This window comes from Polyodon spathula, chromosome 4, assembly GCF_017654505.1.
Source record: "Polyodon spathula isolate WHYD16114869_AA chromosome 4, ASM1765450v1, whole genome shotgun sequence".
Lineage (NCBI taxonomy): Eukaryota > Metazoa > Chordata > Actinopteri > Acipenseriformes > Polyodontidae > Polyodon > Polyodon spathula.
In genome coordinates this window covers 95064593-95080892 of record NC_054537.1, presented here as the reverse complement: position 1 = coordinate 95080892, position 16300 = coordinate 95064593, and the positions used below count along the sequence as shown (strand labels likewise).

The 16300-nt window shown below is 38.8% G+C and overlaps 1 protein-coding gene across 36 annotated transcripts in view; it reads right to left on the bottom strand.

Moving 5' to 3' along the window:
- LOC121315174 (focal adhesion kinase 1) overlaps window positions 1-16300 on the bottom strand; it is a 185298-nt gene that overhangs the window by 110852 nt on the left and 58146 nt on the right. For 8 of the 36 annotated variants that reach the window (XM_041249208.1, XM_041249210.1, XM_041249213.1 and 5 more), the window contains exon 1: window positions 5420-5527. The exons of 1 other annotated variant lie outside the window; for it this stretch is intronic. Coding sequence is in view for 2 of the 35 variants with exons in the window: in XM_041249188.1 (XP_041105122.1) it covers window positions 5827-5872 (46 nt within the window). In the remaining 33 variants the exon portion in view is untranslated. Of the gene's footprint in view, window positions 1-5419; window positions 5537-5826; window positions 6440-15347; window positions 15375-16300 lie in introns of those variants that run through there. 27 more of the 36 variants (XM_041249196.1, XM_041249197.1, XM_041249193.1 and 24 more) reach the window with 11 other exon arrangements.

Sequence of the window (16300 nt, the reverse complement as noted above, 5' to 3'; positions counted from 1 at the left end):
ACACATTATCCCTCTCCACTGAGCCATCTTGGTTTTTAAGGCTTAATTATTATATTGTGTAAAACGAAGTACAATTACATAGGCTATACAGCATCAAATGTTTTGTTGCTAGATTTTCAATATTTTAATTTTAATTACTGTAAATCTATTCAGATATTACATTATTTTTTAAAGGGGCTTGGGACCAACAAGGACACACATTCGCTACAGGACAAACCCTTTTTTATATATATCTTACTAAACCCCTAAAATGAGGCATTGTACTTCTAATAACAACAACAAAAAATGCTACAATAATAACATTTGCAGCCACAAGCTAATAATAAATAAATAAATAAATAAATAAATAAATAAATAATCTCACCAGAACTATTGTTGATAACCTCAGACTACAGGAACGTTCCGATTCTTCTCTATCATAAAGGGACAATTGTAGCTGTCAGAGACCCACGTTAATTACTAAAACCGCAACACTGGTGGGAACAGTGATGCAGGACCTTAAAACGTGATTACTATGACAATGCCCTGAGACCAGCAGGTCTGCTGCACAGCACAAGGAAGGATACGACTAGAAGGGAGTCTTTTCTGAGCACTGGTTGTTTTTATAGAAACTCCTACAGATAGCAACATCTGCCCACTTTTTTAATTTTTTAAAGCCTTATTGGGTGACTTGGCCAAAAGGGTAGCACATGATAAACATCATAAAACACAGACACCACAGCAACACAGCAAACATCAACATAGAAAAACACTGCAATACAACGCAGGTCAATGTTACGTTCAAAGCATTTTCTAAACAGGAACAAGAATGTACTGTATATACTGGCCATTTTACACAACAATGTCATTCCACGTGAACAGTGAGTGTAGAAACACATTGATTATTTGTATGTTCAGAAATACAGTCGGGACCTACAGTACTGTAGCTCTTTGTTTTAATGTGGAACTAACTTGGTATTGCGATTTTCTGTCTCTTCTACAGTGGTGGCGTTGCTGTACAGGAAATGCATTCTGGACATCTTTCAACTAGTTAACTAGTCTTCACCGAGGGCAGCAGAGGCAGCTTCATGAGATCTATCTCCCAACTTAAATACAAGAGGTCTGTGAGGATGCAAACACTACCATGTAAACAGCCTGGCTGATTAGCAGTGACCCCTGTTCACGAAATGCTGGCTCATGCTTATACTCCTTACTTATTCTCATTATGCTTAACTCTTGGGGGAGCACAGGCAGAATAAAGTATAGGTAATACAAAGAACATTTTAGTGTCTTGTCGATCACTGACTCCATACAGTAGCAGGCTAGCCTCTGCAACACGACGTGGTCCTAATGAAGCCTCATACAGCCCAAAACAGGGAGGTTTTCAAGTTTTCAGGTCGGAGCGCATTGTGCGACACCCAAGATCGGTAACTTATAGGAAACCGTAAGGCTACCATTCCCCAATTTGCCATGCGTGAAATACTGAAATATTGAATTTCCCCAGGCAACACCAGGTACTTCAGCTAGTTTCAAATAAAAATGGTTTGGGATGTTGGAGCCCAAGTGAGTAGAGGAAAACAAAGACTACATTTGGCTCTTCCTGAGATCAGCTGACTGAGGTCCAACAAAGAAGAGGTTGAAACAATGCTGGACCCCTGTTTCAGCTTCACTGAACACTGACAAAACTGAAAAGTCTTTGGTAAGCTGGCCATCACATAACAGCTTAGAAATTCTTTGGACTGAATCTGCGAATCTAACAAAAGCACTTGGGCTGGATGGCTGGGAAGGTGGTGATGCTGGCGGGGAGGGGCGTCCTCCCTGCATTATCCTGGCACAGGGCTTCATCTCATTTAACAAACCTTCCTAGATTTTGTGGTCAATACAACGACAATGCAAAAAAAAAGCTACGCAAAATGTGTAGTAAGGAAATAGAACGAGAAATGGGTATCTGAAAATTAAGAAGCAAAAACCAGTGTAGGCTTCCTTTGACCGCGTAGTGACAGAATGATTCATGCTCGGAGTACTGAGGAGACTAAGCAGTGTAGCTTAAGCTCTTGTAGATTCAATGGCCTATGGTGGTGCTCAGAAACTTTTCAAATCTAACTTACAAATGCCCACACCCTAAATGATTCCTGCAACAATTCACAACACAGGAGAACACTCACACTCTGCTAAGGAGCACGCACTGCACATTGTCTTCGTATCTGAATTCAGGACAAAGCGCAGTATATAACGTGGGCTATCAAAACGCCATAACATGAAGATCTACTTAGAAATAGTTACATACATTAACTTGTTTACTTAATATAAATAACCAAGCAATCACCACAGGTACAAATACAGCAACATGCTGTGTAACTTATTCTTTCAAATTGGATCACAAAGTGGTTGAAAATACGAGAAAATTGTTCGCAACATTGAATGGAACGGAGAATTATTGGATACAGTATGTGGTATAATTACAATTACACAAGTGTGCCTAGGTTCAACTGCAATTACATTGTAATTTCAATTAATTACAAATTACACAATTACAATTGGAATTGGAATGCGCCCTGGTCTGACTGAAAGCTAGGTTGACTGAGGGCAGGCCTCTAACCTGCCACCATTTCAGACTCCAATCATCTGATCTCCCTGCCCCTGTGAAAATACCAGACAAAAACATTACAGTGCTCAATATCAATCTGCTAAACTGGGATCCCAGCACGTCAAGCACAGCTGGAATGTGCACATGGACCCAAGCTAAAATTTGCCCCACACTTATTAGACTCCAAAAGAAAATAAATAAATGAAAAACATTAATAAAAACTTATAAAAAGTTAAGCCAACATTAAGCTATTTGTACTGTGTTGCAGCACATTTGTATTGAATTTGTGTTTATGATGGAGCATTTTAATTAAGGTAACATGTAAAATGACATTAAGCCTTGTATGTTTTGTGCAATTTACTGTAAATATCTAAACATATATCTATATATATATATATATATATATATATATATATATATATATATATATATATATATATATATATATATATATCGATATATCAGAGATGCTTTAAAGAGAATTAAAAAAAAAAAAAAAAAACTTTTTTTTAATTCTTTGAAAAGTACATAGAATTTATTGGGAGAATGAGCTTTAGAAAATAATAATAATAAAAAAAGACTAGCTCATTCCACCAGCTCCAGTCCCTTTGCCCCAGCACAGTGCCACTGCGTCCCAATTTCTGGAACAGTTAAAGGAATATAGATGGAAGCAATTTACATGTAAAGCCCCCTGGATATAGTGGCTACCTGTGCCCAATCCTCATTTTTTCTCATTTGGACAACTGCATATTGAATCCAGGGCTGAATTTTGCCCTGCAGGCATGCAATCAGTTAGCTTGACCTGCAATGTAAAGGCTTCCTTGAATTGGAAATAAAAATAAAATAGAAAAGAACCGTGGCTGTAATACCGCATAGAACCAGGGCCCACTGACACCAAGCCATTTAATGTTGTGCTTCATTAGCAGTTTGTTTTTCAAGTGTTGTTGGAAAGATTCTTATTCAAGGCTGGCGAGCTCCACCATGTCAAGAGATATAAGCTTTAGCACAGCTTCACTCGCTCGATCCTGACAGTGGATCTTTACTCAACATTTACACAACTGAAACAGCACAGTAGATCTTTGGGGAGGAATGATTTCAAAACTGCCAACTACTACCTCAATTGCCAATATACAGTATAGCATACACCTCCCTTAAGTGTGTGCAAAACGTTTGAATTCTAGCCTTGGAGGCAAACAATAAAAGCGCAGAATAATTCCCCACAATACCAACAGTATGCCATCAATAAATAATACCTACAGTTGTAAATAAATAAACAAAACAACAAAACAACAAAACATGTGCAATTTCGGTTCATACAGTAGCTAGGCTACATAAAAAAAGAGATCCATCATGCAATAAGGGGCTGTAGACAACAGTATGTTTACATTCAATGACAATACCATGACTGCTTTAAGCAGTTTTTCTTTCAAGGTTCTTTCTGGTGACGTTTGCTTGATGAACACTGAAATACACAAATACTGTATCAATTACGTGGCGTGCTATCTCATTGTTTTTGTAAAGCATGATGCTATACAAACAGAACCTGATCTACTATAGATGTATGGTAGAGAGATGCTGTAGCAGTCCTACGATACTCAAAACATACTCTGCGTCAACATCAGTGCTTGCTTTCTGGTCTAAAGGGTTTATTTGCTTCCTGAGAGACACAGCAATGCTGTAATCTCCATTTGAGAAATCAAACAAGCAATACTGTACAGCAGCCCATCCTTTCCTCAGCCTCCAAAAAGCATTCTCTCTCGCACAGTTCTTCTCCTCTACAGCGATGAGCAGCAAGGAGAGTGTAAAGTACAACACTTCATCATGCTCAGGTTACTGTTGGTCCACAGTGGAGTCAGATAGGAAACCACTGTTTAATTTCAGCGTGATTAGCAAAGACAATGTGTTGCAATTTGTGTTAGTCGCTCACTGCAATAATTACAGTACACTGCGAGCACAGTAATTGTGGTTTATGTAAATGATGTCTACAATAGCCCCCATTGTATAATCAATTATGTCAGATATAGCCTTTCAAACTCCCACAGGGGCAAGCCTCTGGGAACACAAAATCTAAAGTTAGCTGACCATCCATTTAAACTGAACCCTTTAGTCGCCAGAGAGGGGGCGATTAAAGCGTTAATGTTGTGGTTGAACCTGTATGTTGGAGCAGTAGTCCAGTACAGTAACTTCAGTACACAGTATTGCTTTACTCAAATGAGACCAAAAACTTTGTTTAACTTTAAAGGGTTGCCTGGGCACTATTCTTCTGGAAAGGAAAACAGTATCAAACTTGCAAGTAAAAAAAAATTAAATAAATAATAATGTTGTTAGTTACTAGTTTTGTAGGATGACTATTTTTATTTTACATCTTAAAGCTTTGACTTCGGAATCAAGACCCCCCCAATTGAGACAAATTCGAGCAAAGATAAATAAATAAATAAATAAATAAAGCTAAACCAAAATGTTTTTTTTTTTTACTGTATGACCAAAATCCAACATAAAAAAAGCTGTGAATGTGAAGAAACTAGACATCCCTTGTCCTACTTATCTATCGGCCAGCTCCCCTGGCAGCACACTAAATCAACAGTATTATATACAGGCATTTAATCAGGTCAAGGCAAAAGGGAATAACTTTTTAAAATTCATTTTAATTCAACAGCCTTTTTTTAATATAATTCAAGGCAGAGTAATAGATAGAATCTCAGTTAAGAAAACAGGCACAATAAACTCAAATAAAACAATGTGTAATGCTAGCTAGCAAGCTATAGTACACTGGAGGCATATTTTCATCACCTCTGAGGTGAGCAAGGATGCAATTACTGTACAACAGAATGAAAGCCAAAACATAACTCAAACCTGATAATGTACTGTAGCAGACCTCTGAATTGAAACAAGAATGCCATTCCACTACAGTCACACACCACAGAACAGAAGACCATGTGGAAGGAGAGAACAGCAAGGGAGGTTCAGTAAACTGCTTCATATAAAATCTACTGCTCTTCCCCAGATTCCTTCAGTTACTGTGTATCTGACAGATTAGAAGGTGGGTGTGAGTAAACACGCAGGCAGTAACAGAAGGCTGTGGGTACCTCTAGTCCAGCCCATGGGGAATGGGATGCGGATTAGAAGGTAGATGCAAGTAAACACGCAGGCAGTAACAGAAGGCTGTGGGTACCTCTTGCCCAGCACATGGGGAATGAGATGCGGATTAGAAGGTGGACGTGAGTAAACACTAAGGCAGTAATGGAAGGCTGTGGGGGTACCTCTAGCCCAACACATGGGGAATGGGCTGCAGCCACTTCTCTCCATGCAGACGGCACCTGCTTCTCAATCCGGGGCCCGCTGGCCAGCCAGGTCCAAGCGCATAGAGGCCAGGCTGGTTCCCCTGCATGTACTGTCCCCCCACCCCCTCCAACGTGCACTCCGGCAGACAGGGGGCAGGAGGGGCACGAGTGTGTGAGAGACAATGAGAAAGAGGGTGTTGAAAGGGGGGGGGGGGGGGGCAGGTTACAACAGTCGAAAGCTTCACTGCATCCAAGCCATCAAGCTGAGCTGAGCCGGAGCACCAGGACCATTGAGGTTTGTTTTTCCTTTATTTCAAAAAAGGGTTCTTCTTCGATTACATCTGTTCTTTCTGAAGAATCCACAGCAGCCTTAATACAAATCCTCACCGTTTGTGTTCTCTTGAAAAAATCAAAACAGCACAACGTTTGCGAGCAAGCAGTGACACAGTTATGGTTATAATAACAATAAAAAAAGAAAGCCCTTCAATTATAGATTCCTCTCAAGAGATGTCCTTTGGTTTCCTTATTTTGTATCCAGTGCAAGGAGCTGCACAAAATGTGACCAAGCAAGCACCTTCATGACTGTGAATGAGCAAGAGACTGAGTGTGTGTGTGTGTCTGTATTCTACTGCTCCATTCAGGAATCAGGCAAAAAGGGGGGCGGGGGCTATTAGCGAGGCAATCTCATTAAAATGCTAATCTCGCTCTCACTCAGCATACTTCTATTTACAAAACTGGCAGGCTGGGGCTGCAAATCAAGGCTGACCAGGTCACGGCTGCAGCTCTGTTCCTTCACTAAACATCCCCCACCCTGTTTTTGTTGTGCGACTGTGCCTCTGGCACTCTTCCAAGCAGCCTGTCCCCACCCCTCACTCTCATTAGCAAAGATCGTCCTGTCCAAAGGTCAGGTTAAGAGAAAGGAGGGGAAAAAAAGCATCTGCAGCACATTCCCCTTTTTATTACACAAACAGAGGCTGATAAATACTAGAAAGAAAATGAGAAATGTATTATTCTGTGTTTAAGAGCAATGCATAGTGTAGCTACTATAAAATACTCTGCACAATACAAACTATAACCTTCAGCAGGGTGTTACAATACTGAATTGCTACAGTAGCAATCTACATTCAGAGAAAACTTGATTTACTTATATCAAATATATTGTATTAAACAAATTATCAGGATTGGGGTCAATGCCTGTTTTTCAATTATTTTTAAATCAATTTTCAATTCCAATTCTCAATTCCAATTCCTTTGAATGACTTGGAATTAATATTTTAGAGATATAATTGTTGTGATTGTTCAACTCATTTCTTTTGAAGCCAATTTAATTTACTAACAATGACTTCAATGTAAGTTATTTGCTGCCCCTAATATCACACACACACACACACACACACACACACATACAATGAACAGCTTGGACATGTCCCTTAGACAGCTTGCAGGAAGTGCTGCAGTGAGTTTCCCTACTGAGTGATCTATCTTTGGCATTGAGAGCACACTCTATAAATGACACACATACATACTGTACAATAAGAGAGATTGTGTGTTTCTACGGCATTCACCTCTTTATAGATTCAAGAATAAGCATTATAGTAAAAACAAATTCATGAACAAAAAGGTAGATTTGCCATTGAAAGTCCCGCAGCACTATTGGTGGTTGTAGCAGGGTTGTGGCAAGAACGAGACTCAGAGGTCAGGAAGCTGCAGTGTAAGCGCTAAAGCATGCATCTACTAAACACAAACAAAACACAGGAACAAATAAACAGGCACACAGGTGCTTACATCTGAAATTAATATCAGTTACTAAACCATTAGGACCTGTTCTGCACAAGTGATAAGATTACAACCTGCTCACAAACACAGTCACAAATTACATATGTAATAGTTGGAAATCAAATGGGAGTCTTAAAGCCAGTGCAGTAAAAAGATCACATGACAACTGACCCTAAAACTGTGAATAGGCAGATCCTAACTAAAAGGCAAAGTATCCCCAGCGCAGCATGTTAGCTGGAGCACCATCACGCTCAGCTTTAGATAAGATAAATGCATGCAGGGGGTATTAATCCAGGTTGGCATCCAGGACCCAACTCACAGGGTATGGAGACCAAAAGCAGCACTCTAGGAATGCAACGGTTCATGAAAGGTGTTCCTTCACTCTGCGCCAATCCACAAGCCTTCACTTAAGAATAGCGGACCATGTGACCATGCTTGTGTAATCTGTACACAATGTAATTGGAATTGTAGTTGAACCTTGGTACACCCGTGTAATTGTATTTGCTCAATTACACACCTTTCCAAGCTCAATCATTCACAGATCCATGTTGTGTTTTTCAAAAGACAGTCTAAATAATATAGAACATTCCTTTTTTAATTATTTGCAGAACACTGCAGCACTGATATGGTACTGTATGAAGAGAGAGCCTTCTGTGAATAGAGCAAGACATCTTATAAAACGCTGTGTTGGGATGTGCTTTCTATCATCAAGTTTCATTGTAAACTGCAGCTATCATCATTTTCAGTTGCTACTTGTACCTGGTGAGATCACAAGTAAATAAACAGTACACTGAAGATTTTTGCTATTGCAATCCTGTATGTGGAGGTGAGGGGGGTGGGGGAGCAGGGGTGCAGTAATGGTGGCTTGGGATTAACGAGAGCCAATGATAGCATTATGCATCCAGTTTGAATTCTACACCGTTTCCCATCCCAGATGGACACGGCATGCTGTTCACACACAGATTAATTGAATAAGGTAAGTGCCAGTAACCGCAGGCTGATTGAAAGAACAAATACTGAAATTAAGATCCTGTATTAATGTAACACTGATTTTTATTTGATCATTAGGTATCTGAGTTTGAATCTTGCAAAGAGCAGAGGAGAAATAAAACAACATGTACATACTAAACACACCAGCACGGTGTAGGAGCAGTGCCTCTCAAGTAGCATGTGAACTGATTGTTCTTGCTACAGTAGTATACATGACTTTCAGGGGAGCTCACACTGCAATCCTGACCACATTCCTCCAACAAAGCCTGGGAGAAATATCCTTTACTGGATTATGTTCAAAGACCAGTCTGTATACAGTAAATAACTTGTCCCATCAATCATTTCTTGGGTAAGGTCATGAACTCTTCACATACATCCCTATCTCCTCTGATTTCAGTAACAAGATAGCACAGACCAGGGCAGTCAGGAGCTATACTACAGCATATATAATTTCACCAGTTACCTAGGTTCTCATTCGCAAAGACTTTGCACTCAATCTATCAGTGATCAGTCCATCTGAGCTAACCAAGTGTTGCTAAAAAGATATGAAATATATATAATTATAGAAATACCTACATGTTTCCCCTAAATACACAGTAGGGTCAAAACCAACGATAAATGAAAAGCAATTTCCTGAGTTTCATGATTTACTTAAATAACAATGTACTGTGCTAGATCAGTGAATACCCGATTAGCGTTCCACCTGGCTAGGTCTGCATTTCATCTAGCTGCAGTTCTGAGCAGGCAGGGTGTCACAGATATACAGTACAGTAAGAGGTCAACAGCCCACGTAAATTACCCAGTAAAAACTTTCACATGTCAAGAACTAGACTAGTTATGGATGACTGGACTGTTCCCTGCCACCAGTTAAGCAATACACTCTGTGGTTTGTCTTCATCATGTACAGACACTCCCCGTATTACTGTATCTCCAGAATCTGACACTCAATAATACATTAAATACATAAAGTACATACAGATGCACTTGCTTGAAGTTTGTTTCATTAGTAATGGTATGGTGGTAAGGTTACAACATACAGCAAGTCAAGTCACACAGCAGATACAGTACATGATGCAAATAAACCAGAATAACCTGCTGCTTTGTCATTCATCCCAGCAAATCTGCAGAGCCCGGGCCTTTGCAGTGAGCAGCAGTTCCTTCGATTACTGTAGGTGTGGTGCACCTTCGTACAGTGTGTAAACAGCGCCCCCTTCATGTAATATTTTAACTAGTACTATTATAAATAGGTTTGCTACTATTCAATTTGGAATTTTTTTCCAAATCAATGATTAACATCGACGTTTATTTTAGAAAGAATTTATCGTTTATCAATCTTTATTTTTCAATTTTTTCAAGACTTCTTATGCCATTAAGAAAGCTACTCCTCATTTAGCGAAAGCCCTTTATCATATTCAACATGTAAAAACCATGTTACCAACTTTCCAATTTAATGAATCAACAGAGCTATACCTGTAAAGATAGAGATCATGCACACATTAAACAATTGTCTCAAATATATAAAAGTGTACTTTTAGTGCATACATTCGAGTAAAAACAATATGCAGAGAAAAAAACCGCATTAGATTAGTTGAACAGAACTAACTTGCACTTATTATTCGGAGTCTGAGCTCCACCCCTCTCCTGCTTCAGCACAGCTGGAGTCACTGGAAGGCAAGGCAGTCGCCCGCTTTGTCCTGCCGCGGACACTTCAGTCGTCGGTCAGGTCTTGCACCCCATTTTCAAATCAAACTAGTAACTGTCACCGTATACCTATAGCATCAGCTTATCTACACTGTAACCCGCTAATTTCAAAGTAGGCGCTTTGAATGACAGGCGCTGTAGCTGGCAAAGTGCACCGTCGGTGCAGGTCTTGATGATTGACAGTCACTTAAATGAAAGAGTATTGCAGCGCTACTTCAGTCAATAAGCTCTGTCAGAACAGGGTGAAATGACAGTGACAGTGAAACTACAGTATCCCCTAGCCATTCAGAGCAGAACGGAGGGGACAGACAGCAAGTGGAAAAAAACTACACAAACTAGAGATGATTTCTAAATTGTTATTTTTTAAAAATACTGAGTGGTTTTTCCGACATTTCTCCTATGTAAACTTATTTCAGTCGAACTCATATTTTTGGGGAATTTGAAGTTTAACAAGCTTTACCGATTAAAAATGAAAAGTAGCAAGCCTAGTTTTAAAGAACTGTCAGCTTTGTGTCATCATTTTAGAAGCAAATAGTAAGAGATGCCACCTCTATCCTGAGTTATTCCGCCTAATCTTGCTACAGCACAAAAAACATCATAGGAATAATACTTCTATGTGTACACATGCGGTGTACAGCATTAGACAGAGCTACTGTAACACATCTACTGTAGCAAGCCAAATCTGTAAAGGGGCTGGGTTGTAATAGAGAAGGTGTCAAGTACAGCATAATCTTATGAGTGGGGGACTCCAATAGCAGCAGCAGCAGCAGCAGCAGCAGCTCTGGTTAGAATAATGTGTGATTAATCTCCTTGTGTACCAGATTCACAAAGCCCCAAATCAAGCAACACGTTCTACCACTTTCTCAAGCCACACATCTCCCTTACAAGAGCCTTATTAGGGAAACAGAGGAAAAGAAAATATTCTGAATGATCTTCATGAGGCACCAACTAGGAAAGACTGCTTCCATAAATCTTTCCCGTTTTTTGGCATCTTTAAAAAATAAAAATAAAAGACTACCAGAAAAGAATATAATATAGTTAAGAGGTTTAAGGCTGTGTTCACACTGGGCCTGGTGAGAGGGTGTGGTCTGCTCTCAGTACGTTTGATGTGTGAACAATAAAGTCCGCTTAGGAAACAAACACAGTTGCCAAGTCTGCTTATAATAAGCGGGGGTGGGTTTATTTCAGAGTTGCGGGCTGGAATTTGTATGAAACACCCACACTAACATGGGCTGTGCTTGTTTAGAAAGGCAGTTCCGCTTTTCTTTTCTCGTCAGACCTGGCAACACTGGAAACGCACCGTACCGAGTCCACCTAAAGAGGTCCGTCTGGCAAACACACAGAGTCTGGTCCACTTGTTAAACCGCAATGTGAACAACAGCTGGACTCAGTCATTTTGCACACAGGAAACTAAATATACAAGGTAACCTGACTAGGAAGTAAACACTTCATGGTTTAGTTCATATTCTGAGGAAAAAAGTAGAGCAAAAAAAAAAAGTCTTGAGGAACTACATTATGGTTATCATGCATCCTGGGAAAACAGAGATTGTCACAGTTTACGTATAGAGAATAACGTATTAGGTTGTGTGCTAGCGCCATTCAAAAATGAAAGAAACAACGTTATGGATTACTTGTTTAATCATTCTGACTGTGTATTCCATATGTTGAAATGGTAATAGATTTTTGTACATTTTACATGTTTTGTATACATAATACAAATAAAACAATGAGTTGTTATGAGTAATAAATTCACCCAAAGTTAAACTTTTAAACTATTATGGTGTTATTTTTAGGCTCGTAACGATAATAAATCGACTTATTTATCGATTGAGACCCCACGATAACAAATCGATAATATTTTAATGAAACTGAATATTCCATGCAATTAAAAACATGTCTTAATCTGTGTTGATGCTGAGCACTCCAGTATACGATGCATTTTTTATTGCGACGTGGTATGTAGATTGATTAGGCCTGTACATGTATGAAAGAGATATTCTACATGTCTTCATTGTGATCTGGGCAGCAAGTCAATTAATAATAAATCCACATGCATGTATGAAAGAGAAATTCTACATGTGTTCATTGCGATGTGGGCAGTAAGTCAATTAATAATAAATCCACATGCATGCATGTATGAAAGGTATTCTACATATTCAAGTATGGAGACGCATAATAAAGTGATCAACCAGAGCTGTCGCTGTGGAAAGTTCCGCTGCAGGAAAGGGGAGGCTGCCTCTAATGTACTGTTTGGAAAAATGAAAATACAGTTGTATTCACTGAAGATAATGCAAGTCTAAGTGTCTGTGCAAAGTCATGTAAAGTTGTGATTCAAATATGACAGCAAAAAGTGAAATGCATCTGTGCAGCTGAGGCACACTGGAAGGGACTGCTGCTTTCTCTAGCAGAAGCTGGGCCATGTAATTCATACATTGTAACCAACAGCAAATACAAAAAAAAAAGTGAGAGAGAGAATTATTTCCATGTGAACAGGCCATAATGTTAATGTAGTTTTCAGACATTGTTGGGGTTGATTTTTTTTTTTTTCCTTAATTTACCATTATGTATACATTGGATATTTGTCAGATTATACACAAAACAAGGCAAGCTGGTGACGGCAGGAATATGGAAATTGCAGCGTGCTATATTTAAATGCCAATGTATTTATCAAACTTGTATTAAAACACTGGGATTTGTTTGAATGGGTTTTTTATACCACGCTCTATAAAAACAGGGCTTATTGTTCCTTTAAACTGTTACTGTGAGGGAAGATTTTTTTTTAAGCATTTTAACTCGATAATGATCGATAATCGTCGTTAGAATTTGCACGATAATCGATGTCAACGTCAGATGTCAACACTAGTTATTTTATATAATAATAATAATAATAATAATAAAATCTATTTTTATATAGCACCTTTCATAATGGACCGCAATCACAAAGCGCTTTACAAGATACAAGACTAGGTGTGTGAACTATACATCAGCTGCAGAATCACTTCCCGTCTCACCCGAAATGAGTCAATCAGTACATTTCTGGGTCACACAATGGCTGAGCTGGGATTTGAACCGGGTACCTCCTAGTTACAAGCCCGTTTCTTTAACCACTGGACCAGACAGATTACTATGATCTATACTCTTATTTCTATTAACGGCTTCAGAGTTGGTACAGTGTCAGTGAATTGAAGAAAAAAAATGTTTCACTGTGGGCATCTGGTAATCCTAAACTACATGGACAGTGTGAGAAACTGAAGCTTTGATTGAAAATTTGGTCAGACACCAAAATCCAAGCCGAACTGGAATCATTACATTAGCTACCCCAGTGCTTTCTTCCATAGCAATGAGTAAGAATCTAAAAGATGCTATATTAAAAACCAGAGCAATACATCAATAGCTGCCATCTTGCAATAGGTCTTGCAGGATATTGTAAGCATCCGGTCCACACTCCATATAAATGAACCGAGCGCACCTGCAAACCTCATTGTGAACATAAACTAACTCAGTCCTGAAAAAAACACATAAGGGACCAAAATAACCTTTAAAATAAAACTTTAGCTTGCATCCAAACCAACTTGGTCCCTTTGCTCTCAGGCAAGTGTGAAAAGCAAAATGATACATTGTTTCAAACTAAACAAACCCAGTGGGAATGCAGCCTAAAAGGCCTTGATTCTGCTAGTGTTAAAACAAAGCTTAAAATAATAGGCATAGAAACTAAGGTCAGAACCATTTAAAGGTTAAACACGTATATATAAAATATACTCTTGTGCCAGTTAAGAGCACCACTGAGTGAAAGAGCACCCCTCGGACAGCTGCAAGCTTCCCCACAGTCACTGTCTGTCAGTCTCTCTGTGTTGCAGTAATTATTTATCAGAACTAAATAACCTATAACAACATTTTGAATAAATTAAATGTTTCCGTCTACAAACCAACAAAACTGACTACAACAAAATACAGCTATTATATATTAACCAGATCAGTATAAAACCAGCTCACCATTAAAAAAAACCCAGACCCCTTAAATTGGATATGAGATGAAGATCAGCCCTCTGCTGGGGCCATGGCATTTTTCCCAGTTCTTTTTTTGGGATGCATTTTGTTTCAGGACCATGTTCCACAAACCATAACGCGCACATTGCGAAATCAACATTAGGGTTACATTTGAGCAGAGATGTTTTTTCCTGCTTACATGTCTACATCAGCATCTGCAACGTTACGTAGAAAAAAAAAAATGAAAGCAGTCCTTTCTAGATTCTGCGCTGCCTAAACCCGCAGCCACAATTAATGCGGTGTTTCTAGAATAACCCAACAAAATTCACAGAACTTCATAATCGATTCAATAATTACATCTTGTAACGTGCATAGTTAACAACATTATGTAAGTTTATCAACAAAACTGCACTGAACACCCTGTCTAGCGATTTACAGTACTTCTGCCAAAGACAAGCACTGGGTGTTTTCTTTTCCTGTGGAAGTGTTTAACTAGCATCTGGTTTGCTGGTCCAATTCTGACTACCAGCAAATCAGTTTTGAAAATGTCTGGGCGATACAATCATCAATATTTATTCAAACAGTTATATTTTGCGTGCCCAATTAATCGATTGCTACTGTACACTCACTTCCAGAAATCAGGAGTCGGAAGTTTCCATATGGGCATAATATCCATTAAGAGACAAGTGCAGGTGTCAGCAATTACTGTAGCATACTGTATATCTTCCTCAGGCTTATTTTATAGTGGTGTATTCAGTGCCCCTGATGCCTACAGTCATTGCATCTTTTATCCACAGTTTAGCTGGTTTACATTATAATCAATTCTTTCCCAGCTCGTCAATTTTATTTTAATAAATTTTATATTAATAAACATATATTTATTTTTTGTCAATTCAAACAGTTCCAGGTCTAAATCAAACATTGAAGCAAATAAAAACAAATAGCAGCTTGATTCTTTCTCTGTGGAAAAAGAAAAGAGAAAAAAGCTATAGAACAATACATTACAAAAGACAAACCAGAGAGAGAGAGAGAGAGAGAGAACTCACCTGTGCAGTAGGAAATTCTGGAAATATCTGCAAGATAAGAAATTAAACAAATATCAGTTTACCTGGAAAAAATAAATAATAAAAAAAATAGATTCAAGCTTTTTTGTTTGCAACAGCTGAAGAGTGGCAGAGCCCCCTAGCTGTGAGACGGTTAGCACAGCCAGTAGCTGGCTCCGAACACACAATAACAGGACTGCCTGCCTGCTGCAGTGCTTGGAACACAGGACTCGGAATGAATCCTACCGCTGTTATTCCCTGAGCTTGCTCTCCTGGGTGGGAGGATGTGATTTCGGATGGAGGATTACTCAGGTGAGCATTTCCTGTGATGCCTTTTAGCAATACAGTAAGGGCACACACAGGGTCTACATGATGATTCTGATGATGTGTCAAGTCACATCCCTTTGCATGCCGTCCGATTTCAAATATGTAGGTCTACAATATACAATCTCATTTCAGGGGGAAAAAGGAGTTTAGAACAGTAGCTGTACATAAAGTAAATTACAATATCTTGATCTTAGTAGCTAAAGTTTGTAGAAGCTGTGACAAAATATTTAAAACACACACCAGCTGGAACTGTACTGTATATGAAACACTTTGATAAAAAAAAGTGCTGACTGACTGGTTGCTACACATTGCTGATTGTAATTTAAATAGCGCCCCTTCTTAATGTAAACACAGAATTAATCCTCCCAATTGTTTCTTTCCTAATTCTGCTTTATTTCCAAAACAATGTGTATGTATGTAGTGTCCTTTACAATTCCCTTTAAATAATGTATAGCTAGAAAAATCAAGTTTGAACTTGTTTCTTCATCGTCAGATAATATCATTTAATTAAGAAACGGCCATGGTTTAACATTGCTAATTATAGCTTTATTAAATGCAGGCAGAGTGGAAATAAATACACTAAACAATAAAATTACATACACAACTAATTTAGCACAGTTTCTTCGGGA